Source organism: Akanthomyces muscarius, chromosome 5 (genome assembly GCF_028009165.1).
Source record: "Akanthomyces muscarius strain Ve6 chromosome 5, whole genome shotgun sequence".
NCBI lineage: Eukaryota > Fungi > Ascomycota > Sordariomycetes > Hypocreales > Cordycipitaceae > Akanthomyces > Akanthomyces muscarius.
In genome coordinates this window covers 3,859,001-3,886,513 of record NC_079245.1, presented here as the reverse complement: position 1 = coordinate 3,886,513, position 27,513 = coordinate 3,859,001, and the positions used below count along the sequence as shown (strand labels likewise).

General features: G+C 50.5%; 13 protein-coding genes across 13 annotated transcripts; 3 read left to right on the top strand and 10 right to left on the bottom strand.

The window, feature by feature from the left end:
* Nucleotides 1-1,078: 1,078 nt before the first annotated feature.
* On the top strand, nt 1,079-3,365 carry LMH87_010631 (uncharacterized protein; the record flags this gene model as incomplete). The annotated part of the gene is made up of 2 exons (XM_056197816.1): nt 1,079-1,121; nt 1,180-3,365. The coding sequence occupies 2 exons, from the start codon at nt 1,079-1,081 to the stop codon at nt 3,363-3,365; spliced, it is 2,229 nt and encodes a 742-aa protein (XP_056054828.1).
* A 268-nt stretch (nt 3,366-3,633) lies between these two features.
* Nucleotides 3,634-5,110, bottom strand: LMH87_010630 (uncharacterized protein; the record flags this gene model as incomplete). The annotated part of the gene is made up of 3 exons (XM_056197815.1): nt 3,634-4,716; nt 4,769-4,866; nt 4,933-5,110. 3 exons carry the CDS (start codon nt 5,108-5,110, stop codon nt 3,634-3,636), a joined length of 1,359 nt encoding a protein of 452 aa, XP_056054827.1.
* Nucleotides 5,111-5,428: 318 nt separating this feature from the next.
* On the bottom strand, nt 5,429-5,871 carry LMH87_010629 (uncharacterized protein; the record flags this gene model as incomplete). The annotated part of the gene is made up of 3 exons (XM_056197814.1): nt 5,429-5,482; nt 5,533-5,649; nt 5,818-5,871. 3 exons carry the CDS (start codon nt 5,869-5,871, stop codon nt 5,429-5,431), a joined length of 225 nt encoding a protein of 74 aa, XP_056054826.1.
* A 2,892-nt stretch (nt 5,872-8,763) lies between these two features.
* LMH87_010628 (uncharacterized protein) lies at nt 8,764-10,383 on the bottom strand (the record flags this gene model as incomplete). Its single annotated transcript, XM_056197813.1, has 1 exon — nt 8,764-10,383. The coding sequence occupies one exon, from the start codon at nt 10,381-10,383 to the stop codon at nt 8,764-8,766; it is 1,620 nt and encodes a 539-aa protein (XP_056054825.1).
* A 225-nt stretch (nt 10,384-10,608) lies between these two features.
* On the top strand, nt 10,609-10,978 carry LMH87_010627 (uncharacterized protein; the record flags this gene model as incomplete). Its single annotated transcript, XM_056197812.1, has 2 exons — nt 10,609-10,755; nt 10,835-10,978. The coding sequence occupies 2 exons, from the start codon at nt 10,609-10,611 to the stop codon at nt 10,976-10,978; spliced, it is 291 nt and encodes a 96-aa protein (XP_056054824.1).
* A 172-nt stretch (nt 10,979-11,150) lies between these two features.
* LMH87_010626 (uncharacterized protein) lies at nt 11,151-12,475 on the bottom strand (the record flags this gene model as incomplete). Its single annotated transcript, XM_056197811.1, has 7 exons — nt 11,151-11,276; nt 11,340-11,420; nt 11,485-11,514; nt 11,577-11,619; nt 11,865-11,874; nt 11,938-12,064; nt 12,227-12,475. 7 exons carry the CDS (start codon nt 12,473-12,475, stop codon nt 11,151-11,153), a joined length of 666 nt encoding a protein of 221 aa, XP_056054823.1.
* A 693-nt stretch (nt 12,476-13,168) lies between these two features.
* Nucleotides 13,169-14,120, bottom strand: LMH87_010625 (uncharacterized protein; the record flags this gene model as incomplete). Its single annotated transcript, XM_056197810.1, has 2 exons — nt 13,169-13,518; nt 13,577-14,120. 2 exons carry the CDS (start codon nt 14,118-14,120, stop codon nt 13,169-13,171), a joined length of 894 nt encoding a protein of 297 aa, XP_056054822.1.
* A 261-nt stretch (nt 14,121-14,381) lies between these two features.
* Nucleotides 14,382-14,682, bottom strand: LMH87_010624 (uncharacterized protein; the record flags this gene model as incomplete). The annotated part of the gene is made up of 2 exons (XM_056197809.1): nt 14,382-14,491; nt 14,565-14,682. The coding sequence occupies 2 exons, from the start codon at nt 14,680-14,682 to the stop codon at nt 14,382-14,384; spliced, it is 228 nt and encodes a 75-aa protein (XP_056054821.1).
* Nucleotides 14,683-16,832: 2,150 nt separating this feature from the next.
* LMH87_010623 (uncharacterized protein) lies at nt 16,833-17,648 on the bottom strand (the record flags this gene model as incomplete). Its single annotated transcript, XM_056197808.1, has 2 exons — nt 16,833-17,018; nt 17,070-17,648. The coding sequence occupies 2 exons, from the start codon at nt 17,646-17,648 to the stop codon at nt 16,833-16,835; spliced, it is 765 nt and encodes a 254-aa protein (XP_056054820.1).
* Nucleotides 17,649-19,182: 1,534 nt separating this feature from the next.
* On the bottom strand, nt 19,183-20,220 carry LMH87_010622 (uncharacterized protein; the record flags this gene model as incomplete). Its single annotated transcript, XM_056197806.1, has 2 exons — nt 19,183-20,080; nt 20,165-20,220. 2 exons carry the CDS (start codon nt 20,218-20,220, stop codon nt 19,183-19,185), a joined length of 954 nt encoding a protein of 317 aa, XP_056054819.1.
* A 1,270-nt stretch (nt 20,221-21,490) lies between these two features.
* Nucleotides 21,491-22,626, top strand: LMH87_010621 (uncharacterized protein; the record flags this gene model as incomplete). Its single annotated transcript, XM_056197805.1, has 3 exons — nt 21,491-21,927; nt 21,995-22,534; nt 22,590-22,626. 3 exons carry the CDS (start codon nt 21,491-21,493, stop codon nt 22,624-22,626), a joined length of 1,014 nt encoding a protein of 337 aa, XP_056054818.1.
* A 960-nt stretch (nt 22,627-23,586) lies between these two features.
* On the bottom strand, nt 23,587-25,998 carry LMH87_010620 (uncharacterized protein; the record flags this gene model as incomplete). Its single annotated transcript, XM_056197804.1, has 4 exons — nt 23,587-23,677; nt 23,728-25,232; nt 25,305-25,844; nt 25,918-25,998. The coding sequence occupies 4 exons, from the start codon at nt 25,996-25,998 to the stop codon at nt 23,587-23,589; spliced, it is 2,217 nt and encodes a 738-aa protein (XP_056054817.1).
* Nucleotides 25,999-26,290: 292 nt separating this feature from the next.
* Nucleotides 26,291-26,601, bottom strand: LMH87_010619 (uncharacterized protein; the record flags this gene model as incomplete). The annotated part of the gene is made up of 2 exons (XM_056197803.1): nt 26,291-26,447; nt 26,546-26,601. The coding sequence occupies 2 exons, from the start codon at nt 26,599-26,601 to the stop codon at nt 26,291-26,293; spliced, it is 213 nt and encodes a 70-aa protein (XP_056054816.1).
* Between the last annotated feature and the right edge of the window lie 912 nt (nt 26,602-27,513).

Sequence of the window (27,513 nt, the reverse complement as noted above, 5' to 3'; positions counted from 1 at the left end):
TTTGGCGTACGGGGAAACGGCCGATAGAAATATGCCGTGATGGAATATCAAAAGACTTGGAACACTGGGATGCTGTGTTTATTGGAGCAACGCAGGCCATTTCTCGCAACACCGCCTTTGTTGTAGGGCCGGGCATCGGCTCTTGGTATCGGGACGGGTTTGTCTCCGCTATTCACGCGGCAGGTGCCTTTTGCGAGAGGCGAGGTGGGCTGGGGGAATTGGGGGATCGCATCCTGTACTTGCAAAAGTACACTATAGAGAGTTGGGACAAGGATCGCTTCGCCAGCCCCATGCTAGTTTTAGAGAACAGCAACCAGTCTCCATCTTGACTTTGCTGATCAACTAGTGCTACTACAAATGTTCTCGCTATGCAGTGAGGTTAAAGTCAGACGGGCTGAGTGCATGTCTACGTTAGGCAATCTAAAGCTATGTGCTCAAAATGTTCCAGAGGCGTCACCGAATACTAAGGGATGCCCTTGAAGGAAGTCAACACATACTAGCAGAGGAAAGAAAGAAGCGACTCAAAATCTTGAGGACTATTTTATGGGATGAAAGGTTTCTGTGACTCGAATGATTACACAAGCGCCCGCAACATTTCAATCATGTATTACTGTCTCTTACATGCGCAAGTCACATAGCTGATTGCATTAGAAATTGCCTTGTACAACCGAGACAAGGTTGCAATAAACTTGCCTAGATGCCTAGCTGCCTTCGTCTTGTTGTCATGCTTGTTGGGCTTGGCAGTGAGGAGGGCAGCTAAACATCGGCAGATGCGATTTTCGTAGTCAATCATACTGAGTAAGCACTCATTTGGTGAGTTACTGGCAACTGAGGTAACAAGGTGCGAGGCTCTGCAGTGTTGGTGCACAAAGCCGTGCGTAAATAACAGGGGCAGACCCCGTATCCAGATGGAAAATGTCCCTTGCATCAGGCTAGCAAGTCTCAGGCTAGGCTCGGGGAAGTGCTCGCACGGAAATTAAAAACATCGCCTCCCCAAACAGCACTGGCCAAAGTCTTGCCACGGAATATCGAAATATCTCTTTTCTCTTCTGGTCGCAAGATCGTTTGTCTTGCCATAATGCGGTCCTCTCCCAGCTTGCTGTTGGGTTTATTTCTCGCTGGTACGTTACAGTCTGCGGCTGCATTCCGAAACTCAACTTTGCCACTAACCAAGCCCAGACGCCACCTTGGCCCAGCTCCCTGGCATCCCGACTGTGCCATTCAAGGTCGACGGCAAGAAAACTTTCAAGCTTGATTCTGTTGCCACGATCATCGTCGACACGAAATACACGAAGACAACCGACAAAAGTGGACTGACCCTGATTCCACCGACTTTATACGAGTTTGGCGCGACGTTTGCGCAAGACCTCCAAGAGGTGTTCAACAAGACAGTCACAGCGAAAGATGGCGACAAGCGCGAATCCAACACCATATTCTTGACCATCGACAGCGAGCACGAATTTCTAGACGCCGCAGGACGATCGAACAGCGAAGGCTACACCATCGTCGCCGAGGAAGATGGCGTCACCATCCGCGGCGCCAGTTCCTTAGGGGCATGGTGGGGGACACGGACGCTTCTACAGCAAGCCATCCTGGGAGACGAGGGCGCGGTTCCGACTGGCCAGGGCGATGATGCTCCTGGCTGGTCGACACGAGGAATGATGCTTGACTGCGGTCGTCATTTTTACCCCAAGCAATTCCTCATCGACATGTGCTCCTACATATCCTTCTTCAAGCAAAATACCTTTCACATCCATCTCAGCGACAACACGATTGTACCGACATATACGCCCGAAAACTACAACGAGACCTATGCGCGTTTCCGCCTGTGGTCAGACAGCAGCGAGGTGTCTGGACTCGCTAAGTACGCCAACGAGTCGTACACCAGGGACGACTTCGAGGACATTCAGAATAGGTGCGCCCAGCGCGGTGTCGCCGTCATTCCTGAGATCGAGGCGCCGGGTCATTGCCTGCCTATTGTACAATGGCGCCCGCAAATTGGTTACGAGGGCGATCTCAGCCTTCTTAATATCTCCCATCCTGATACGATACCAACCATGAAAGCCGTCTGGAAAGAGTTTCTTCCGTGGTTTCATTCGTCGGTCGTCTCCATCGGCGCTGATGAATACAAGGGCCCCGAGGAGGACTATAAGAAGTTTGTCAACGAAATGTCGGCATTCATCAACGAAGAAGCTAGCAAGTCTATTCGCATCTGGGGCACATTCCCTGCTGTCAAACATACCGGCTCCTCTACGGCGGTGGACTCGAATATCACCATTCAGCACTGGGCCTATCTGTTTGATAACCCTTACGAGGACTATATCAAGAACAACTACTCTGTCATTAACTCTGATGAGATGTATTATATTGTCATGAAAGATGGCCCTTACGGCCGAACAGTCAACACCTCAACCACATTCACGGGCAACCCTGATGGACATGGGCCTTGGTACCCTAATATCTTTAACCTCAGCAAGCCAGATCAAAACCCGTCGCGCGACAACAAGCTGATTGAAGGCGCCATATCACCGCTTTGGAACGATCATGGGGCCAATACGAGTGTCTACTCGGAAGCATACTACGCCTGGCGCGATGGCATCCCTGCCCTCGCTGATAAACACTGGGGCGGCAATTTAACTCATGATCAGTATTCTAACTTGCTTTCTAAGCTTTTGGCCAAGATTCCAGATCAAAACCTGGAGCGCCGCATTCCATCCAAGCAAAATACCATCTTTTCCTATGATCTGCGCAAGTTCAAGGGGGGCTCTGTTACAGACAAGTCAGGCAACAAGTATGATGCCAAAACAACTTGCAAGGGGGCCGACGACGGCATTTTTATGTCACCCGACTGTGACATCACGACGCCTTGGTCATCCAAAGGCAGAAACTACAAACTTTCCTTGACGCTCAACATCGATAAAGTTTCGGATGAAACGAACACAACCCTCGTGTCCGGGTCAGACTCAACCCTCATGCTTACGCCGAATGTCACCCTGTTCGCATCTGGCATCTATTACAGACTAAACAAGACCATTCCTTTGCAGTCATGGGTTCGCTTAGAGGTAAGCGGCGATGGCCCCAGGACTTTCGCGTCGGCCTACAATGATAAGGGTGACAAGATATTCGAGGAGGAGGAGTTCCTGACAGAGATGAGCTACTACGGCGCGCCATTGCGATGGCATGAAATGGCCATTGAAGCACCCATTCGCCGGATTACTGGCTGGCAAGGCAAGGTGCGCGATTTTACGCTGACCACTGACGGAATTGGCGACTTGAAGCCAGGGGCATCATCTGCTAGTCGGGAGTTGCCCAGTGCGCATTTCTTGATCGCAATTTTTGTCGTTGCTATGTACATTGGCTTCTGAATATAGAAACTGGATATCCTTGAGCATATTTTTTTTCGTGTAAATACAGTCATAAAATTTTGATTTAAGTACTAATTTTCAAGCATTGTCTGCTCTGAGCGGACGAAGCCTTTTGAAAGTACATGAGAGCTTGGTTCTGGGTATCTGATAAAAGGGTTAGTAGTCCCTGTACCGGGGAACTGTAGATACTTTCAGCATGAAGAAAATAGATACAGTTGTGCTTTACAGCACTGGCGATTTTGGGGGGTTTCTCGAATCCAGAACACTCTTAATGTATCCACCCAATATGTCTCCAAAACAGCACAATTCCGCTCAGCGCAGCAGTGAGCCCTGTGAAAATGACCAATGGTCCATACATCGTGCCGTACGCGCCGTATGTGCGCACATGCCAGTAGTCACCCACCAGCGCCTGGCTGAGGGGGCCAGACAAGACGCTTCCAATGCCTCTACCGGCAGCAAGCACTGAAAGCACCATCACTGGGTCTGTATCTTCGCACGAATATCTGTCACTAATAGTATCATCTGTCGTAATCTGCCGCATGAGCCCAGTCCAAGCCGATGTATACGAGCCCGCAAACAAGCCGTAGAAGGCGCAGTAGATGAGCAGCGACGGCACTGTAGTCGTGAAACCCCAAAGCAGAAACGTGGCCAACGAAGCGCCGACAGTGGCGATGAACAAACATCGAGCAACGTGGTAGTTGTCGGATAGCCAGCCCATGGTAGGGCATCCAACAGTCGAGGCGAGGTTGAGGAGCAAGATTGTGCTTGCGGCCACAAACTCACTCGCGCCGAGTACCGATCGCGCATAAGTTGGTAGGAAGATGCTCGGCAGGAAAAAGCCCAACGCCTGGAAAACGTTGGCGAGTTGATGCAGCATAAATGTCTGGCTTAGTGTAAAGCGAAAGTTGAATGGGTTGCTTTGAGGAATGAGCTGACTGGGCGGCAGACGAGGCTTGACAAAATAGACCACAGGAAGTGTAATGACCACAAGAGCCACGGCGCAGACCCTTAATGTGTATTGATATCCATAACCGCCTAGGAGATATTGCAGCACAAAGGGGAGAACGGAGCCCGAGAGCCCGGTGCCTGCCCACATGATTCCGTAGGCCATGCCCTTTCGTCGGTCGAACCAGTCGTTGAGAAACGCGATACAAGGACAGTACGATAGTGAGCTTCCAACCGCGAAAAGGATCCCTTGTGTGCCGATCAAGTGGGAGACTGTCGTGGCGAATGAGGCGGCGACAAGGGCGCCCGCCATAACGAAGATGCCGATAAGAGGAGACCAAGCGCTCAATCGAGGGGAAAGTCGTTGGATTCCCATGGTGACGGGCATGCCTAGATACATGATACCCTTTTATGTGTCAGTGAGAGATGTTGGTCATCATTCAGCGTATCTTGCATACCATGGCGCAGGTAGAGACCGTTGGCAAGCTCGAGTCGTTTTGGAACGGTAGGTGTGTGCTGTAATAGTCTTGGAATACACCGTAGGCACCAGGAAAGCCTGTCGATAGGGAAGCACAAAACATGTCAGTAGCTCTCGCGCGTTTTCTTCTCAGTGGCAGCTTACCAAGTGCTAGACCTTCGATTAAAAAGGAGCCGGCCAGAAAAAGCCATGCGTGCAACCCTCGATCGGGGGGGTGCACTGTTGAGCTTGTCTTGAGCGACTCATGCTTCTCGTTGTCAATCGACGTTGCCGGAGAGTATATCGTTGCCTCCTCATCCGTCACAGAGGCTGCACTCCTCATTTCGGCGTCTTCCGAATTTCCCTAGCGCCTCCTCCAATGGATCAGCTCGTTCGTCGTCGTTCTGCAGTTGAAGCTTAAACCCTAGGCCAAAAAGGTCGGTCCAAATATCGGGAGCTCGGAGAACTTTCAAAGCTTAGAAAAGGGGATTGTGTATCTTCTTCAAATTTAATTCCCGTGAGTAGCCGGCTCCGCGTTCCTTTTTATTTTTGATTGCCTGAACGCTTCTCGATTTCCGAGGGGGCCGGGATGCTGGAGAAAGCGTCTCAAGGTCAGGAATGCTGCTCTGCTTGTAAGACACATAACCGAAGAGCCTACCCATCACGCAGTGATGTGCAGCGTGCAGCCCTCCCGCCTTGCAATATTAAGCGCACACTGGAATGGTTAGCTGTCGGCTCGCCACCAGTTTTGTGAGAATCGGCAACCTGTAAGAGGTGGGCCTGTGACTCGAGGGAGACAGGACCAAGCTGTTCGCCCGCGGTGGTCGTCGTGATGAGGATTAGGCCACCGGACCGGCGCAGCAGTGTGATGCTGAGCGGCTGCTATACTCGTGTCATTGTAAACGGGTCCACTCGTGCTTCGTTGAGTAAATGATCTAAACTATATCAATTCAATACGCAGTCACCGACGAAGGTGTGCAGCCAGTGTAGTCTTTGTCGCGTTTGCTCGCCATGCTGTCTCTGGCCGTCAGGCGAGACTGGCTGCGTTACCTCTCCTCGCACGGAGATTTTGTGGGCGTTGCCGACTTTCCGTGGCTTCAGCATAGGCCACTGATAGGAATTTAAGCTACAATTCCTCCGTCACGATGCCGACTAAGTCTGTCTCATAAGTGCTCTCTCCCAGCTCCGTCATTGGCGGCGCCGATTCCGACCCCACCTGCACGATGGTGGCTGTCTCAGTCTTAGGAATCTAAAGGAATCTGACGTCCTCGCAGATGTGATGCTGCGGATGAGTTCCATTAAAATGCAAGCACATGTGTATTGGTCCTATATTAATAGCACACCTGAAAGGCCTCCGTTTCTGAGGTTACCTACTTGGGGTGATGGTCTGATAAATATTCTCGGTATAAAGGTGCCGGAAGCTGAGACCTTAATATGGGCCAGATCAATTTTTTTTTTTTTTTTACAAGTTTCACGTACTCTCATATGGCGAGCAACCCAAGCTGCTCCCACGCCTCGTCAATTTTTTCCAGTCCCAGCCTGTGACGCCAGCCATCGACGGCGAAATCAGCAGCAGCTACGTTAAACCTGTCCGACGAAAATGTGCTGTAACGTCAACAACCCACTTTCGGGCCATTCCCACTTTCGGGCCAGTTTCTCTAGTCAGGAGGCGCTACGTAACTGCCTTATAATAAATATATTAAAAATTAACTAATTATAAAAATTACACTATTAGATAGCCTAGGAGCTAAATAATTATAATTCTGATAGTATAATAGTGTGCCGGTGCTTAAGACCTATTAATTACTCTTTTAGCTAAGAATAGGTGTTTTTAACGTCTATAACTATAGTAAAGGTTTTATTAGGATTTGTGTTAACTAACTTATGTTTAAAGGGTTTAATAAGCTTTACTTTTACTTTAAGCTTTAATATTTAACTTACTTAGAGGCAAATTTAGGCTTATTAGATATTAAATTGCTTCTTAATCTTCCGCTATATTAGTTAGATTATATACTAGTCGGTTAAATAGCTCGTACTAGCCTAAAGAAGGCGGCGAATCTATTATCTCTATATAGGTATTTTAACCTCTAGAAGACTAATATTAAGTGCCTTTTCTAGCTCTATAGATACTATTATTAGTATTATTAGTAGGCTCTTAGCTATTAATAGGCTTATTAATAGCTTTACTATACTAACTAGCTATAAGCTAGCTATCTTTTACCTTATAAGGATATTCTTTTTAGATATTCTAGTCTTTTTAGTAATTATATAGTATTAAAGAAAAATTCACTTTCTAAAAGGCAATAAGTTATTATCTATTAGCTATTTTCCTAGCTCTTTTTTATAGCTAACTTTAATAGGACTAAAGACTACTATATTAAGAGGTTAAAGTATATAAGAGCTATAAGCTAGTAGGAATAAAAGGAATATATTATAAAGATAATATTTATATATAAACTTAGATATATAGTAGCTATTATAGCTGTTAATAATAAGAAAGTGTTAGTTATTATTATTAGTTAGATTTATCTCTAGTATAAATATTATCTTAAGTTAGTACACTATAATTATATTATTTATCTAGCTTTAGTCTATTACCTTAAAAAACCACTTCTTAAAGGGCTTTAATTCTTCTAGAAACTACTATTATTAAATATTCTTTCTATTAAATAGTACTAATAGGTTTAGCTCTATCCTAACCCTTTAGGGCAATCTTCTTCTAAGATAACCCTAATACTAAGCTATTCTCTTAGAGACCTATTATAAGCCCTGTCTTATCTATATTCTATTAGTTCTTTAGGGGTATCTTTATAAGTACTAGGATTATTAATAGCTTAAAGAAAGCCTATATAGTATAAGTTAAAGCGCTATTAAGATGTTAGAAATTAAGTCTCTTACCTTTTAAGGACCTAACCTCTATATTTTAAGCTAGGAAGCTATATAACTAATTTACACTAATTAGTTAAAGGTTACTATTAGTGATAGATAAGAACCTAGCTATCTTCTAGTAGCTCTTATAGCTTAGCGGGTTACTTATAGAGTCCTAAATTAGGATCTAGGTGATAAGAGACGCTTTTTAAGAGGCTAGAAGCTGTTATATTAGCTTAAAGGCCTCTTTTCGTGTTATCTGGCCGTTTATACGGTTCTATATTGTCTAATAAGGTACTCCCTATCAGCTAGCCGCCTTCTAGATACTATAGCCGCTAATAACGTCCTATATAGCATTTTAAAGTTCTTATTTGGTGTATTAAGGCATAATAATATAATAGTTTAATTTTAACGCTAAAATAATTATTATTGTGCGAGAAAACACGGCTCTAGTAATGTAGGTTAGGGATGGAGGTGGCTGGGAATTACTGGCCCGAAAGTGGGAATGGCCCGAAAGTGGGTTGTTGACGTTAGAGCTTGGATGCGCCATCGGTCTGGAAGAAACAAATTGCGTGTCAGATTGAATCCTGCAAATCTCAGGTTTGTGCCTTCGACCATGGCGCTGGTAGCACGCATCCCGGCCACAAACGCCGCTATCCTATAGCAAGAGAAATCAGTCGCACGGCGATCTGTTATATCACTGTACTTTCGGGACCCTTCTTTAGCTCAAAATGACTCTTCCTCCGTTAACTGATTACTTAATCATTGCTCAGGTACGGCTACATTGAAGAGGGCTAGGCCTGTACTGGATCCACCTGTTTCTTCACTCCGAATCGGTGCGCCAAGGCTTGGTCTAGAACCGAGTACATCCAATACAGCTATAGACGATGTGACACGAGCATAACGACGACGAGCTCTACGCAGCGTGAGCGAGCCAGCAATTAATACGGGCCTTGATAGGTCTAATTTTTTGTGTCAGCTTCGTCTTTATTCTATCGAAGATTTAGGCTTCAGCTCGGCACTAGCCCATCCTGCGCCACATTCGGGCACCGCCGAAACATAGCGACGCCCGTCAGCAAATTTGACGCTTCTTGGGGAAGTCGACGGTTTTCTTGAGGGCAAAGCAGCTTATGATCTGACAAAATCAAGCTTTCGGGCCAGCCAGCAGCCGACTGTCACAGCGCTGATCTTGCCGCTGGCATCGCGACGGGCTACAATAGTCCAGTCCCCGGGGGGGGATGAGTCCATGGCTCTAGGGCATGCAAGGGCGAATACATCCTCTGCGAGGGCTCGCATTAAGTGGATGGGGCCCTTCCCGAAGAAGCCGTCAAAGGAGCCGTAAAGCATGCCATCGGTGCCACTGCAGTGAAACATAGAGTCGATTTCGACGCACTTGAAGTTGCCGTGCAAATCAGAGTAATTTGCGCGAGGCTTGGCCGCTGGTACGCGGTTGGCGCGGAACTTGCGGTTATCCTTGGGGAGAGTGACCTCAAGCACGTCTCTATCCAAAACGGCAGTGACGTCGTTGGAGACAGCCTTGTTGGCTTCCACAGGAGTGATGTCCACTGCAGCGCGATGGTAGCTAAAAGATAGTTTTCCTTCCTCTTCTCCTTTGCCGATTGTGACAGCCAAGTCTGATTCGGGGTCCAAATAGGTGCCAATGAATGCAGGGTTGGGCTCAACAGCGTTGAATTTGGCATCTTGTACTCCCAGGAGACGCTCGAGGATATAGTCACACACTGTGCCGACCTTTGCATGCTCCTCATTGAGCAGAGCAACGACGGATACTCTGGCCTCGGGGGCGTAAATTCTGTTCAGCCTGTAGCCACGAAGAGCACCACCATGGCCTACCAGAGTGACGCCACCAACAGAGTGCTGGCTCAGACCGTAGCCGTAGTCGCTTAAAGCTCCATCCTTGAACTGCTGCTTCTTGCAGTTGAGGCCGTACCAATTTTGCGTGTTGTCGCGATTTCTGTCGACAAACTTCTCGTAGGCTACCATGTCGGACAGCGAAGCTACGATGCCTGCATCACCGGCCCACTCGATGCGGTTGTCGCCAGGATAGAAGCCATCCTTCTCATTGCCTTCGTGGCCCACGCAAGGACTAGGGTGCTTCGATGTGTCGGCGCATAGAAAGGCAGTCGTCATGCTGGCGGGTGCGAATATTCTCTCATCTAGCAGATTAGAGAGAGTCTGTCCAGTAACATTTTCCATGATGCGGGCCAGAACGTAAAAGTTGGTGTTGGCGTACGAGTACTGCGTGCCCGGCTCAAATTGGAAAGACTTGAGGCGCTGCAGCATCTGAGGTCCGTGGTGCTGAATCGAAAAGGGCGTCTCCGGCTGGGCACCCCAAAGTACAGTCATGGCCCAGTAGTCGCGCATGCCAGACTGGTTGTTGCAGAGCAGCTCCAGCGTCACACCCGTGTCCTGGGTCATCTCCTTGGGCAGGACCTTGGTTAGCTCGTTGGCGAGCTGCTGTGCCGCCGACTCACTACGCGCAGTCATGGCCGGTGTCGGATTAAGTTGCAGATCCGTCAGCAGGCCACAGGTCATTTGCTTGGAAATGGAGCAAATCGGGATTACGGTGTCGTTTCCCATGGGAATGCCTTGCTGCAGGTCGGCGAAGCCCCAGACCTTCTCGCCAAGCAGCTCGCCATCCTTGACGACGGCAATAGCACCGCCGGGCCCGCGGCACTTGGCGGGCAAGTCTGACAGAATTTGCTCGATGGGCTCTGCTATTTGCGCCATGTTTTGTGTTGAGGTTGGTGATGTTGAGGAAGGTTACCTAAGAAGAATCGAGGTGCGGGGTGAGATTTTATATGCTCGAGTAACGCTCGGCAGGTGTACCCACCGACCCTGACGGGCCGCGATTTATAATTGAATTTCGTAATTTATGGAGCATTGATTCAGAGTCTTTTGAAGGGTTGTCGGTCAGGTTGCTAGTGTTTCTAGAGTAAAGAACTCGCCCCAAAAATGTTTGAACAATGGGAGTATCTGGAACATGGCCTGGGTGCTTGGGCAGAAGCACACCCCGCTGTGGGCCGCAGCCGAACGACCCTGCCACGGAGCAAGCAGTATATCCTGGCTCATGCAGTATCCCGAAATAGACTATTTAACCAGGTAAGTCGCGTAGAGAGGGGACCAAAACCACAAGTCTTTCAACGAATGGAGCAGCCGAATTTACAGCTGAGTGACGCAGTACGGAATTGCTGCTTTATCCTGCTCGGCAAGCAAACTGCTCGGCAGGCAATTCACTAATAAGCCGAGCCTACAGCGCGATACAGGTGTCAACGCAGGTTTAATCACCACTGAGGTAGCACCGACGGCAGCCGACCGCCACTAAAGCGCCACTGTGCGGTGCCTGTCGATCCCCATCTCGAAAGAAGCGACATATATCAAAATACTATCGTTATATGCTTATATTGTTTTCGTAGCACTGGTGCATATACGCTCTATAGATTTCACGATTTCCTCTACTCTCCGATTCTCTACCAAATTTGAATCAAGCGTCATGTTCAAATAGGACAGTGGCAGTTGCCGCTGCAGCACGGTGCAGACACAATGTTGACAGTCAGCTCGCCCTTAGACACATCGTTGCCGGGCGCGGTAGGGTTGCTTCCGCTCTGGGTGCAACCTGTGAGCTGTGGGGAGAGAAACATTAGTACAGTAGTGTGAAGTGTGAATCAAGCAAAGATCGGACTCACCGTGGTCCATCTAGCCTTGCAGTAGATCGGCGGCTCGGTCGGCAGTTCTCGACGCTCCGGTCTGGTAGAAGGCAATTCTCGCTGTTCATATGGCATTGTTAGTCATCTCCAAAAATTCCCCGTAGCCAAGACTGGAAAAACTCACAGTACTTGCCACCAGAGCAAGCCAGTTGAACTACAGAATTGTTAGTGTAAGTATTTTTCACAGGGTATTTATATCGATCAGGATGATTTTACCTCCTGTTGCGTAGTGATGCCTATCGTTACCCTGGGCTTGGATCTGGGGAACTTGGGTCAGGACCTCTTGCAAACTGGCATTGTTGAGGTTGCATGCACCGGAGTCTCGGCAGTTGATGCCAAGAGCGGTGGCGGCAAGAGTAAATGTGAAGAGAGTTCTGGAGGAGACCATGTTGAAGCGCTGTTAAATCAAGTTGGCGCAACTATAAGGTAGGTACAGTCTTGTCAGCACCCTGAGGCGCCCCTCTGCTCTTATGCAGACCACACCTAGTGCTCGCGTTGTCTTACTCCTCGTGATCTGTCGTTGCTTCCGATATTTTCCTTATATAAATATTTCGGACTGGCCCGTCTGTGCTCTTACCGAGGGCAATTATCAGTTTTCGAGGGGTCGAAATGGTAGGTGGCTCGTCATCGTCGTCGAAGCATTCCTTGTTTCCTTCTGGAATCGATGATGCTATACACAAGGCATCGAGCGCACTAGCTGGGCCCTGCGACAGTTTCAGCAGTCGCGCAAGGTTATCATCTTAATGTTGTCCAGATTTTCCAGACATTGGCGTAAGCTGTAAGCCACCGGTGCGATGATAGCGCCGACCAAGACTCCGTTTCTTGCGACAAAGATTGATCCCGAACGGGGTTCTCCAACTACGTACCGAGGTGTTGGCTGAGACACTGCCGCAAATCAAATTGCATGTTCCCATGGCTCTCATGGAAGCTTCTGTGCCTTTTACCAGAACGGCACTTCCGATACAGCCAAGAATGCCTACAACCATAATCAGCAACTTCTTGATCACGCGTGCCGCGGCTGCGGCAGTGTGCCCACCAAGCCTCGTAACGATGTCTCCAAAGGCGAGCTCACTGTCAACTACGTATCGAAAGCATGCTGTGACAGCGACTGTCATTGTTAGGGTTAGACTTCAAGTCTTTGTTGAGAAGCTTAATTTCACATAATTTTGTCGTAAATATCAACGGGTTAGTGCATCTCCTCACTCGAGACAGCATGAGCCTGGGAGAAGTATTTGAAATACCCGTGAAGAGTTCCCCACCATCAAGAACGTGCAATAGTTCCCTTTATTAGCATGGATTTGGGGAGTTCAAGAAGTCTTATTTAACTTGTCTCAAGGCTACTATAGTATGCCTGAAGACAGGACGTAATTTCAGCTACATTTGGTGTCGGAATACCTACAGTGCTTGAATGCTATTGATGGACGCCATACCCTGTACGACAGCTCTATTAGCGTAGTAATCACTAACTGGGTAAGCACGAGGCCGTACGGGCAAGGAGAGCCGCACTTTCCATATGAACAGAATTGGCCGGCACCTGAATAAAGCACGGTGAAGCCTTTACCGTAATGTTCTCGGCAATATCGCCAGCTTTCAATGAAATGCTTCCATTCGGTACGCAAGATATCTTCTTATTTTCCCATTAAGTGAATGGCAACAGTACTTTCACCTCCCCATCCAAAGCAAAGCGGCCAAACAGATGTCTAACCTATATTGGAAAGTCTAATACCAGATGCTGAACGCCATATATGAGTTATGCTGCCATCATGGCAAACTCCATGCTGAGAATTTTTTTTAACGCCGTCGCTCTGTTACACGGTCTCGGCGGCAGTGTCGCCTGAGGAGGGACGCATCTCCTCGCTCTTCCTAAGTTTTCTTTGTTGGTCCTTGCCCATTTTATAGAAAATCCAGACACCCCAAAGTTGCGCCGCTGAGAACAATGTGTGTAGAAAGGGCGTCGTGACTTTGAGAGAAAGAGACCACTTGTCCCAGAGGGAGCCGAAGAGAAACATGACAATGATGGTTTCAGTCACAGTTCCTACAACTTCCAAAATCGCGGTTGCGTAGAAGATTCTGGACAGTAGCGCATGGTTGTCGTGGTGGACTCGGTAGAGAATCATGGCCAAATGAGGCCAAAGCTCGGCAATAACATCGAATGCACCTGAGACGTGTTAGTCAGCCAGTCATTTGTCAAAACGGACATTATGCACGCAGCGTACCCCAGATAAAGCACAGAATAAACTCATAAACTGCGTCTCTTTCGTGACCGAAGTTGATGCTCATTGCAATCGCAGCTTGGGCAATAACAATGGCACCAATATGATGGGCGCAACTAATGACGGAGACCTTCTCGCGGAAGAAGAGTTCGAAGATGTACATGCCAGTAAATATTTGTGAGGAGACAATCATCATGTCTCCAAGAGTAACGGAGGAACCCTTGGCATAGGGGGTATGTGGCGTCGCGTTGCCACAGATGATCGCGAGAAGAGGATAACCGCACAGAATGACAAGTAAAATTTTGGTGCCGGCTGCAACATGGTGATTCGTGAAGCTGCGCATTTGTGCATTTGAAACATCGCGGAGGGCCGCACGAGAGTAGATTTTCGGAATAAAAGGGTCGAGAATGTAAAGTCGGATAAGAGCAATGACGCAGCAGGTGACGGTCAAGATCAGACCCGAGAAAGGTGCAATGGAGGAAATTAGCTCGTTGATGAGCTCACCCAAGTGCAAGCCATGGTGTTGTCCGCCGTGATGGCCCGGCATTGTGTCTGCGAGCTGAAAGAAATTTGGGAAGTAAAATGCGAATAATGGTATAATTGATTGGAAACGAAGAGCTAGGCTTCAGTCGAGAAAAAGCTGAACCGCCAGCAGCGGACCGAGTGCTGAGGCAGAGCCTAGTTGGAAGTCGCTATCCGGACGATTGACATTGGTGAATCGGAAGGAGAGAGCGTGTTTGTTGTTTGGGCAAAAGGATTGTGGGATTAAAAGGCGTTGTAACGAAAGAAAGGTCGGATGAACGGACGATCAAAGAAAAGAAAGAATCAGCAGAAGGCTGAGGATGGGCGTCAGCTTCATATTTACACTGGTATAGGGGTCGCAAATGACATCCACAGTTGGCGGTCGTGGTAGCGCCCCTAGCAAATAACTTATCGGTACGGTGTCGCAATGCAAACATGGAGTAATCCTAGTAAGCACAGCCCTATTTACCTGGCAAAGGGGTGGAAACCGACGAGAAAGCGACGTGCTGGTACGAGCACGCCCACCGAGAAGCGGAACGGCAACAGTGGTGTGAGCCAACTAGTCGCTGGGCCAGTGAGGAGCTCATAATTTTGTGGGCAATCGGCCCAGAGATGCCGCCTTTCTTAGAGTACGGATGGAGCCGAGGGCGTGGCTTGGCCACAGGGCCAGGCTGGCGAGAGACTCAGGTCGGAAGTGCAGTGCCGATTTGCCAATCTCATTAGTCGAAGGAGGACCAAGAAGGCCAGCAAGCTGGCACAGATGAGCCAGGGACTTTTGCGGAACTCCTACCCTTTCCAGCTAGCGCAGATCAACTGTCCACGCGTCCCTTGCTGCTTTTGACGCCCGGTGTGGATGGGCTAGAACGGCATTCGAGGCGCCTGCAATAAAGTGCGCATCAGGAAGTCGCCAACTTTCCCCTTCTCTGCCCAACGCCGACTTTGATCCCCGCAGGGCCTCTGAGTCGCTGTCATTTTCTGTTGATCGCTCATTGGGCCGAAGGCGTTTCCCCGAGCCGGGTCTCAGTGAGTGACTGCGCCGCCAGGGAGAAGAGCCGAAAACGAGAAGAGCAACGTAATCATACGTCTTCGCGAGCCTGGTATTTGGGCCGACTCGTGGAGCGCTTTTGCTCTCAGCAGAAACGGGGGCGTCAACTTACAACAGCTCATTTGCCATACCCTCTAACTTCAAGAACTACACTAAAATGCCCGTTTTGGGTCACGATCTTCTTGCATGACCAAGTGGACTCTTGTACACCCTGGGGATGAGGAATGCCACCTTCACGACAAGTCTAGAGGGCGGGAAGGTGGGCGATTCTTTTCAACTGTCAGTATGGCCTATCTGACCTGGCTGTGAAATGGGCTCTGCACGTGTGCAAGTGTTGGGAGTGCAGTGCGGCGATTCAGTCTGCAGCAGCTACGTACTACCTAGGTAGGTAGTTGAGGTAGGTACACCTACTGGTATTTGCCCTGCCGCACAGTCAGTCTAGCGCCAAACTGGACCCCTGGAAGCCCGAAAGCCTCCTTGTGTTTTACCAGCCAGCGTCGTGGCGGAGGCGAGGCCCTGCAAGACGCGACCCCCACTACTTACCCTCAGCACTGCCTTCATTCTTCGACCTGGCCCGCCACCCGCCTGGTAGGGTTCTCGGCGTATCCATCAGGCAAAACAAATAGTGGTGCCGCTCGTGCAAGATCCAGCTCAAGGGAAAAATCGCAGAAGTTTATTCGGGTCGTATCTTGCTCGCTGACGAGGTCGCGAAGACTCTTCTGCACCGTCATGCTCGTCAGCGACGCTGGAAATGGAACCCTTGCGCTGCAGGTGAGATGTGAGATTGGATGGTCGCATCAAAGGGCGTTGCCATTGGCCCATCTCTGTGCAGGCTGATGTCGCCAGTCCACTTTACATTATTCTGGAACACCTTCCTCTCGCAATCTCAACTTCTCAAGTGCAGCAGGCTTCGCGTTGGACAAGGCGCAATAATAACTATTGACAGTCTGGGCGACAACGCACACACGGGGCCTAATTAGTCGGCGAACTTTGTCAACTGTGGCGGAACCTCCTTCAATAGTAGCCAACGCTAGCTGGGCGCCAGTGCACAGCCCTATGCCAGATGGGGGAGTTTAACCTGCGTGCTCTCGTGTAGCCGAGCTTCAGCTCTGCCTTCTGTGCAAAGCCACTCGCATGCGTAATCATTTATGCTTATCAGGCGATGGCGATGCAGAGATCTTTTTTCTCTATTCCAGGCACAGTCACGGAAAGTGTACGTACGGCCGCTGGAGTTGGTTGACGGCGTTCCGGTCGGGCTAAACAGGGCTGGCCTTCGGTCTAGGCCTTACTTCGCTGCCGCATGTAACGTCTTTGTGCTCAGTGTGGCTGCGTGACATCAAACCACTCCATCCTCCACTATAAAATGGGTATTTGCAATAGAATTCTTGAGCTTAAATTGGCAGGATGCACTGGCGTAGTCCAGCCCGCAAAAATACAGCTATCGTTGTTTTATTGCACCGACTGGTCACTCTAGTTAACAGGTGTATAGACCAAACAGTAAATTGCCCCGAAATGTGCAGCTTTTGAATGTAAGTTATATACGAAGTAAATACATGTATGTACGTAGTGTGGCGGCGTGAAAGAGGAGAATCGTGAACTAAATGCAAGAATACAACGGACTGGGTAAAGGTAGAAACAAGGGCAGAGAATTAGAGACAGGAGCACGCCTCGTCATCCGAGTCGGCGAATGGCTCAATCGTGGTAGACGTAGTCATAGCCAAGAGGAGAGAATCTGGGTCCGTTTCCGACAAGCAGATCCTTGTTGTTGTTCGCAGTGCCAAAGTATGCGTAGCGCTCGATACAAGCCTTCTTGTCTAACCAGGGAAGCGCCTTCTTCATGAACTGACGCTGCTGATCCTGGTTTCCGAACCCCTTGAACTGTACGCCTGTCAGTATTTTCCATCCACGAGAGGGGCATCATATTCTTACTTCAGTAATCCACACCTTGCGGTTTCCGACCAGAGAGCAAATCTTGTTGACCCAATTCTCGAGATCACCCTCCAGAGTGTGGTCATTGTACCAATGCACCGGAACAAAGTCAATGTGGCAGTCGTGGCACTTGCCCAAGAAGTCCTTTAGCCAGTTGTAGCCGTCATTGGAAACGGCAGGGGCACCGAGTTTAGCACGGCCGGAGAACTGGTTCATGTACTTTCTCCAGGCATCGGCTGCCTGCTGCGGGGAGAGAGCGGCCTGGTCTGGCCTCTCAGGCTCATTAAAGCCCAGCAGATGCTTGGTGCCGCGCGAAAGCCAGAGTTTGGTGTTATTAGCCCACTGGTTGGTGTGGTAGCTCTGCGTACCCCACAGCATAGGGACGAACTCGGCGTAAGGCTGCTTCTTGCGCGTGTTGCTGTCCCAGTTGTACGTCCAGCTTATCTTGGACTTGTAGCCGTTGAGGGTGACGCCGCCTTTACTCACGTCAACTTCGTCGTTGACAGCGAAGCCGCGCTTAGAGCCGGCAACAGCCACAGCAAGCACTGTTAGGGTGCTGATAAGGGAAAAGGAGACCATTGTAGTAGAGAGCTGTACGAGGCAAGGAGTTGTGCTGAGTCTCTGTCCTCGGGCGTTGTTGATCAGTAGCCTCTAAGCTATAAGGTGGGATTGACGAGTCTTATGTAGTCACTTCGGCTATAATAAGAGGTGGATCAGACATTTATTGTCAAGGAAGCACCGACAAATAGGTGCTAGGGAAGTCGCAGAAGGATTTCGACGCAGCTGCAAGGAGACATTCTCGTGGGCTTGAAGGAACGTCTCCTTCGGCCTTTGCCAAAAGTGTGTTAAATGAGGAAACAGTATATTATTGGCCGTTTGAAGTTACAAACGGCTAAAGGATGATAAGGCGTACTGCAGCCATACATGAGAACATGGTCGGAGGGGATGCCAAGTGTGGAACGGAAACTAGCTGGGATTACATCAGTCAACGATGCAAAACGATTGTTCTAGATTTAGGTCAACATCGGCCGATACTGTTTTAGTTCTGGTACCTGTATGCGTAGCGTAGCCGCCAAGAATCGCACCTCTACACTGGCACTTAGTCAGATCGCGCGAAGGTTAAGATAACATCACACACGCAACCAGAGGCTGTCCACATTGCACAGGATCCGCACAGAGCAGTGGTCAGCTCAGCTCAAGTCAACTATATCTCAAACCGTAACGCTTAGGGTCTCGTTTTTGGCCTGTAAAAAAATCATTTTCTTTTAAGTTTTGTTATTATTATTGTTATGTTGGTTGGCTGCCGTGAATAGCACGACTTTGGATGGCTTGGTTGGAAGAACCACATATTTGGTAGCCACCAACTTAGTCCAAAGAACTCAGTAGCGCTGAGTAAGACGTTTAACATTTTCCTTACACAATGGGTAAAGAGTTCTTCCAACATTCCTGAAGGAGCAGCGGTCGGGCCCTAATTGGTAAAGTCTCCGATCGTTCCTCTTCTTACTTCTGCTTTGGGTTGATGATCGTCAGCAAAGGACATTGTTGAAACCGGGGCGTTTCCGTGACGAGGGATTTATATCAGTGCGCATTAATTTCCGACGTCAGTCTTGAACATGCTGCGAGAGATCCGCGTGATACCATAATCACCGTTCATGGTGAGAGGTTTCCCCCCTCGCATTTTCAGCTTTATCTCAGATGGGCTCGTGATCGAATGTTAGCTTTGCATTCATATAAAGTGACATAGTCAAGCATAGCTTTGCCGCAACTTTGCCGCAAGCTGCAGGGGCCAGCATACGGTGTTCATCACCGGCGTCGCTGCCAGTGGCGACCGGTTTGACTCGGGGTGACGCAAGAATGTTGCGCAACCAGCCACCAATTGTCTTCGCACCGAAATTTGCGAGATGGACACTATGGCGTCCTGTGACAATTAGCCAATGCTTTTCGTGGTGCTTCGCGCCGCTGTTCAGATGCTCAGGGGCGTCGAAATGCGCACACCTAACGGAACCGATCACTAGCAGAAGAATTAGAGCGTATATCATATAATATTGTATTTGTGAGGCGTAAGTAACCGCCCGTCCTCTCCTCCATCAGCCATAATTCATGCCTGGAACGGTCACGAAGACTTGTTTCGCGACAAACGGCTAAATATGTTTTTGATTTGCTTCTTGACCTCGCTGCTCTTACTCTCCTTCTTCTCGCCATTGCCATTCTCGGTGGGGTTCTCACCGTCCAGCTCTCGCTCCTGCTCGTGCGCCTGCGCCTCGGCGGCTTCCCGGAGTGGGGTGAGCTCGCCGTTCTTCTTGCTCATCTGCTCATGCGTATCAAGCTGCGCCGTGTGGTCGTTCATAAGCTGTTGCGCTAGACCGACTGTGTTCTCGTCGTCGTCGCCGTCCTTGGGCGGCAGGACGTTGGGGTCGGTGCCGTCCGTGGGCATCTGGCCGTCCTTGTTGAACAGATCCGCCACTTTGCCGGGGCCAAGCATGCGGTCGTACACGGCGAGCGTGGTGCCAAACTCCTTGCGCGCACCGACCTTGATGGCGTCGAGCAGTTGCAGAGCGTAGGTCTGGCAGTTATTGGAGATTAAGTTGTACGCGGGCGTCTTTTCCCGAATCGTGGCAATGACGGTCTCGCCGGCGCGGCGCAGCGCGTCGTCATTGAAGCGCGTCTGGCCAACGCTAAACGTCTTCCACTCGTCGCGTTTGATCCGATCGTTGATGTAGATGACATGGAAACTCTCATCCATCCAGAGCTGGTGGACGTAGTCGCCCACGAGGACGGCCCAGTGCTGCGTAGGATCGGGGTACTTGTTGATTCTCTCTGTTATCATTTTGCCCAGGCCGGTGTTGTTGGCGAACCACGTGCCTGCGAGGCCGCCGACAGGATGCCAGCCAATCTCGACAGGGCGCGGCTCACCATCGTGGATCGGCTCGCCTTCAGGCACGACATTGGGCTGGGCGCCGAGCCCGACAGCGCGCTTCAACGCTAGTTCACCTTTGTTGATGTTCTTCTGCCTGGAAGCGTGTTAGCCGACAGTCTGCAGCAATGCATGCGAGAGGCTGCCCGTCAGCGGCCAGAGCAGCGCAGCTGTTACGTACAAGAACTCGCCAACGTCAAACCCCTCTTTATCCCTTTTCTCATCCGTCTCAGACATTATCAGTGCAGATACGCATCAATTTGTAGATTTTAAACCTAGTAGCGACCGGCGCGTCGAGAGCGAGGCGTGTGAGGCTCACTGGCAGACAGAAGTCATGAGACGGGTGGGTGTGGAATTGCATTGGTCTGGATCAAATCCTTGGCAACTAACTGCCCGTCTCCACGTGGCTAATAACTAACGTTAGTTAGTGGCTAGGGTAGTCTCACGGGCGGCCAGCAGCCAGAGTAACTAGCCCATGCAACAGCTGCCGACGTTACTGATATAAGTTATAATCAAAACGGGGATTGCAAGAGCAAATTTTCGCGTGCAACACCAATAGGACAAGTCAGGCATTGGTGTTGTGCAGCGCCTGTGTCTGTGGCTCATCAGGCAGGTGGCTGAGAGTGCAGCGCGGCTTGGCTTCGTCGCGCAAAACCAGTCGCAGGGTCAATCCTGAGTGTTCAAAGGTGATGAGCTCCGCTTGATATCACTGCACCTACAGCCATCGCATCTCAGAGAAGTTCAAGACCACATGATGAAGCAAGAAGAGCGCTCTGATTTCGCAGGCCTAGTATTTTGCAGTTGTGTAGCTAACTGCAAATGAAATAAAGACTGATCAGACTATCAGAGCGCTGCATGGACGGGTGAAAGAGCCGAGTTGATCAGCAGCACGATGTACCACAGTCAGTGATCAGCTGCCTTGCTATCGACCATGGAGTTTACGAGCCAAAGTCCGCTACATGGCGTTGCATAGATGTGGGATGCCATCCGAATGGAGTGATATTGCCATGCTGAAAAGAAAAGAGGGATTGAAGGCTTCCATTGCAGTCACCTACACGACCTTGCTGTCGGGGTTAACAAAATCTCCGTGTCTGGCGTTTGGGCCTTGAGCGGACCTGTGACGCAGGGGACCAATTGCACCTGTCCGGCACAGAAAGACTGGCGCGGAGAAGACGATCTTGTACGTGATTTTGGTGGAGCTTGGGATCGAAGTCCACGGAAAATGGTAGCCATCCACATCTTTCTGCGCCAGCGCAACGCCGATGAAGCCAAGCTCGTTCGGCTTTAAGAACCGGCAGGAAACCAGCTATCTTGAAGTCCACCATCCATGACATCAGGACGGGAGAAGAGCAGCAACTAAATCCCGTTTCTCCGCAATGTTTGAGTAACCAGTTGACACCGCGCCGGCAGCAAATGTTATAAAGGACGCAGGTTTGCCACCACGGACGGCAAACTCGGACTAAAAGCTCATAAACTGCAAACAACAATTCAATACAACAAGTCAAACATGCCTCTGCCCACGCGAACACTCGGCCGTGACGGTCCACAGGTTACCGGCATCGGCCTGGGCCTCATGTCCTTTGCGGGCTGGTACAAGCAGCAGGACACGAGCGAGGAGACGGCGCTCGACTTCCTGGACCGCGCCTACGAGTTGGGCGAGCGATTCTGGGACACCGCGGACGTTTACACGAACAGTGAGGCGCGCGTCGGGGCCTGGTTCCAGCGCACGGGCAAGCGCGACGACATCTTCCTGGCTACCAAGTTTGCGCTCCGCCACACACCCCAGGGCCGCGTCCTTGACAATGACCCGGCGTACGTCAAAGAGGCCTGCGCCAAGAGCCTCAAGACGCTAGGCATCGACACCATTGATCTGTACTACTGTCACCGCGTCGATGAGAAGACCCCCATTGAGCATACCGTCAAGGCCATGGCCGAGCTCAAGGCGTAAGTTCGGTGCCTTTTTTGCTTACCTCTGCCGGAGAAAGTTGGCTGACGAGCTGCGCGCGCTCAGGGAGGGCAAGATTCGCTACCTAGGACTGTCCGAGTGCTCCGCGGCCACTATTCGTCGCGCGCACGCCGTGCACCCCATCTCCGCATACCAAGTCGAGTACAACCCGCTGTTCCTCGACATTGAATCCCCGAAAACGGAAATCCTGCAGACGTGCCGGGAGCTGGGCATTGCTATTGTCGCCTACAGCCCGGTGGCGCGGGGTCTGCTGACGGGCGCAATCAAGTCGCACAGCGACCTGGCCAAGGACGACTTCCGCGCAGCGGTGCCCAAATTCAGCGAAGAAAATTTCCCCAAGATCATGACGCTGGTGGAACGGATCCGCGCCATTGGCGACAAGCACGGCGCAACGCCGGCGCAAGTCTGCCTGGCATGGGTGGCGGCGCAGGGCAATGACTTCATCTCGATCCCGGGTACCACGACGACAAAGTACCTGGAGGACAATGTCAAGGCGCTGAATGTCAAGCTCAGCGCCGATGAGGTTGCCGAATTACGTAAATATGCTGAGGCGACGGAGCTTCCTGGTGACCGATACCCTACTGGGTAAGTTTGCCGCGATCGTGTTGATGATACGTACAATATGCTAACCGTTGTTCAGCTTCGGTACCATGTTCCGCGACGCTGTGTCACTATAAGCGTGGGGTGATGCGACACGGAGGATGTTCGATCTAGCATGCCTCGTCGTTTTTTCTGTGGGCGGCCGCATGCTGTTTTGTGGCACCAGCTCGTTATCGCTGCGAGTTTCCAGCCTCAATTCGGACCGCTGGCGAAATATAGTAATACAGAAGAATGAAGCTGCTTCACATGGCATGATGAATTGCTTACATTTGCAAACCTGCTGTCGTTTGGATGACTTGTAAATCAGGTTAGCTAGCGTGTCGGCTCTCACGTGAATTATTAGGTGTTTAAATAATAAATCCACAACAGGGCTCAAGCGCCTCATCTTTTTCTCCTGACGATCTAGCCACATTACTAGGAAATATTCCGTAATTGTGCACACCTTCAAAGTCTTGACGTCGGCACCAGGGTTAAAAAATCGTGTAACAAGGCCATCAGCAGCTGAACCAGCGATCCTCAGCCCCAACCACAGCTTTCAGAGCGTGAACCAATGGTAAGTTTCACACCCCGCACACACAAGCCCAGTTTAACAAGCTGGCACGACGGCCAATCGTCACCCGTTTTGCCTGATGACGGTTATTTCAATGAAATACCGCGGCTTATGAGTCTCGTCCGTTGCTCTCGAGATACGTCTCGGGGTGCGCGTTTGAGATGCTTGATTACAATTTCTCCCTGATCAACAAACACCATTCTCCTTGCTGCCCTACCTCGCACTTCTTGTGTCTTGGGCCTTTTGCTGATATGTATTTTCAAAGCTCACAGATGATGTGCCATGCTCACGCTTGCGAATGAGAACAATCGAGACGCTGCAATTCGACAAATTGTTTTACTACCGATGTTACGGAGGAACGACACCCGTCCAAACGCCCCGTAGATGCCTCGCCTGAACATGCGAACCGTCGATTTTCGTACTACCGTCCCGATCGTGAAAAGATAGTTGAGTCATTCGCCGCACAGTTTCGTACTTGAATCGTGCATCATATCTCGCCGTTGCGGTTGCTTGCGTCGTCAACCAGTATCAACACCGTCAGTGCCGCTGCATAGCATTCGCGAATTGCGCAAGCCATGCTACTTACAGTTAGCATCACCAGTCTTCCGCAATCGAGCATTGCGCTTACCAAGTCTTGCCCACGTCCGCCACCACAGCGCTCGCGCCCCAGTGCGCACACCATGCTCTGGCCAGCACCTCATGGTCCGGAACCCCAAACGCCTCGACAACCAGCACTTCCTCATCCTCCTGTTGTTCGATATCTTGGGCTATAGCACCCCTGTTGTGGCTATTGCCGCCGTGGACCACGGGCATAGGCGTAGAGCGTGCACTCCGTGCGCTGCCCGTCTTCTTGTACAAGCCAGCCCAGTCTCTGACACCCAGGATCTGGTCTATAGAAATTCGCTTGTAGATGTAGTCAAAAAACAGCGGGTGCGGCCCATCAGAGCAGGGCCAGGCATTCACAAACGATACATCGTAGGCGAGCCGCAGCGGCCACGACACGCCATCCACGGCGATTTGTATTGTAGCGTCAAATAGCCTAGGACCTGCCGGCGGCTGCGTTGGGTCCAGAACCGGTACCTCGCGCAGTGTAAGCAGCTCTACGCGGGCCGTGTCCGGCGGCGTGCCTGGGTTTGCGTTTGGCGTCACAAGGACGTATTCCTCTACGGGATAAACCTCCGACGGCGGGCCCAAAGGGTCGGATCTCTCGCCCATGCTTTCGACGTCCTCGCGCTGCAGAACCTGCTTAGGTTTACGGGCGCGGATGCGCGCAATCTGTGACCGTCCAAGATTTGCCGTGGGACACACCGGTCCGACCCAGCCTGCGAGCGCCTGGCAAGTCGGGGCGAGCACTTTCCCCACAATGCAGCTCGTTGTCCAGTACGTGTAGCTACTACGATACTGGAAGCCGCAGTTTGGATGCAGGTGCGTGAGTAGGGCGAGCTCGTTGGTAGCCTCGTCAGGGTCCGTGTCAATGAGTGTATTCATGATGAGAAATGGAAATGTCGGTCCGGGAAGCACGAGGCCGCTAAAGAACGCATAAGCATCAGAGCTTGCCGCATCAAATGCCGGCTCGTCTTCTATTCTTTTTACGGCGTCGAGGGTCTCGCCGAGATTTGGCCATTTCAATGTCGTCGCAAACTTTTTGAGCATCTTGCTTTGTCGTTTTTTTAGCTTGAATCGCAACTTGACATCATCAACGGTAGGGCCGTAGTGGTCAACTCGGACATAATCGCTCCAGCGCCGCGCTAGCGCCAGAGTCCATCGTATTGTTGGCGGGATCTGCTGTAGGAGCTTGTCTTTGGCGTAGTCGCTGTGCTGCTTATTGTGTATGCGCACATTCAGCTCGATGCTGAGCAGTAGTTGGTGAAAGAAGGCTAGATACTCGTTGTGGTCCTCTGGAAACGGGTCAAAGATGAATCGCGTAACCACTTGGTTCTTGGGGTCGGTAAAATCAATCCAATGCGGTCGCGACAGGGCCATGATAAGATCAGTAATTTGTTTTTCCAGGCTTTTTCGCGGACTCAGTATCCGATCTGGATCGCGCAATATCTTTTTGTATAGTGTGCGATAGAGCGTACCCTCGTCGAGGTCCTCGCGCTCACTTTGCAGCTCCTGAAGTCGTTCAAACACCTGCTCCAAAGTGAGCGGCCGTGGTGTGATGCCCGAATCTCGCAGCGAAATGCGCTCGGGGAACTCACTCACCATAGACGCCCAATGATTCAGCGTAATGGTGCCCGGCCGCGCACCGTACTGGTACGCGCAGCTCGGCTGCTCCAACGTGCTCCAGGGCGAGGATATCTCCCCAGGCCCAGCCATGCGGAACGTCATGAGCTGAACCATGGCGTCATGCAGATTGGCGCGGTCCGTGGTCTCGCCGTCGCCCCGGCTGTTTCCCGACGACGCGGCGTAGAGTGCGTAAAATTCGTGCGAAACGTGTGGAACGGCGCGCCGGTAGCCCTTGTGGGAGGGTGCCCCGCGCCCAATGAGCGCAATCGCCTGGTCGCGAGACAGCTCGTGCAGCGGTGATGTCCCGGTTGGCGGCCACTCTGTCAGTGGCGTCAGGGGCGACTCCTCGTCAGAGGAGACAGAAGCTTCGGCGTCATTGTCGTCGCTGAACCTGGTAACTCGCCGTCTGCGCGGGCGCGCATCGGCATCGCGTGGGCGGGCCATGACGGAGGTCTCTGGTGGTGGGCGGCGTGGCCGCGGGGCAGCATCTTTTGCTCTGCGCGGATTAGATTTTGTCTGGTCAGAATTGTCATTGCGTAAGCATCTGGACTTATTGATTCGGACGAGCTGGTTGTAAATTTGAGCTTACCTTGGCTTTCGTAGTTGCACTACTGCCTCGCCTCAAGAGGCCTCCCCAAAATCCACTGGCTTTGGTGGTCTTGTCGTCCATAACTCGACTCGTCTGCAGATAATCACAAACACCAGATAAAGGTTTCGGCTTCGAGCAACTCAAATCTCAGAATGTTTTACGGCCTTGTGCTTTCTCAGAGTACTCGTAACGGTTGAGTGCTATGTTTAACCTTCGCCAGCCTCCCGATGGCGCATGTGGTCCGGCGTCGTGCAATCATGGCGCGCCACGCCCAGTGCACAGATTGCTTGCAAACGCGCTCGCTGCGCCGTGGGTGTAGCTCTGCGTCGCACGATGTCGGCTGACGCCAATAATGCGATAATATCCGCGTCGGTTAGGCGACACGCAGCAACCGACGACGATTTTCTATGAGCTGCAGGGTGGAAATTTCGTGGGCGGCCTGCTTTGAGTATCCGATAATGTAGGCCGGCAGCCACTGGGCTGGTAGGATGCCCAGGTCGATTGGCCCACAGTGCGTCGCCGTTTGTAAGCTGCATATGCAGGTGTCAGGAGGTAGAGATGAGGAAGTGGGAATGAGGAAAATTGAGGGAATTGAAAGGGAATGCAGCAGTGATCAACTAACACTAACCAACATATATTGCGGTGATCCAGTGACTGCTGTTTTCGTCGCCGCCAGACAAGCATCGCCTTCGTAGGTACGAATTGCAGATTTGCCTCACGCGTTTCTCGACGCGGATTCAATCACGTCTGCTGATTTGATTCGTTAGTAGAGTAAGTCTCAGATTATCGCTTTGCGAAAATAGCTATACTCGGTCAGGTCTGTCACCGTAGCAGCCTCGCACCCTCCCGTGTAGCTATTATTGATCGGAACCCTTCATGGCTTTTGACGCTCGTCGTCGACAAATCGTCGCCACATTACTTGCGAAAGACGATTTAAGTAAACAAAGGATCATACCCGAGACTTAGCGTTACGCCTGCACACCACTCATTAATTTACGACGCCCAATACTTGCCCATAAGCCAACCAGGCTGCATTGCATATTCAGGCCTCCAATTACCCGGCACTTCGTGAACGCGGTGGCTACCTGGAGGGTGACACAAACGCAAACCTTCACTGCGGCACCTGTGTCAAGTAGGCGAATATACCGCAGGGCATTTTCGGAGCCTTCCGATGGGTATTGGCCACATTTTAAACATGTCCTTCATATAGTAGCGCGATGCTTCGTTGGCAATAAATGATCGTTTAGCTGAGCACTTCCAGTCCCCTTCTATACTCTACTAGTCTATTAACGTCGGCCACCCACTTTCGGGTCACCCCCAGATACGGGTCAGTATAACACATTATAAGCTTATAGCTAAAAAGCCTTATAATAAAACAGATTAAATATATATAAATAAAATAAACCTATTATATACTATTATAGCCTATAAGGAGCTTAAATTTATTAATATTAATTATTAGCTAGTCCTTAGTGTTAAGTAATTACTTATTTAACTAGTAGTATATATTTTTAACCTTAATAACTTAAATAAACTATAAATTAGGATTTAGATTAACTTTTATACGTTTTTAAGGCTTCTAGATATTAACCTATA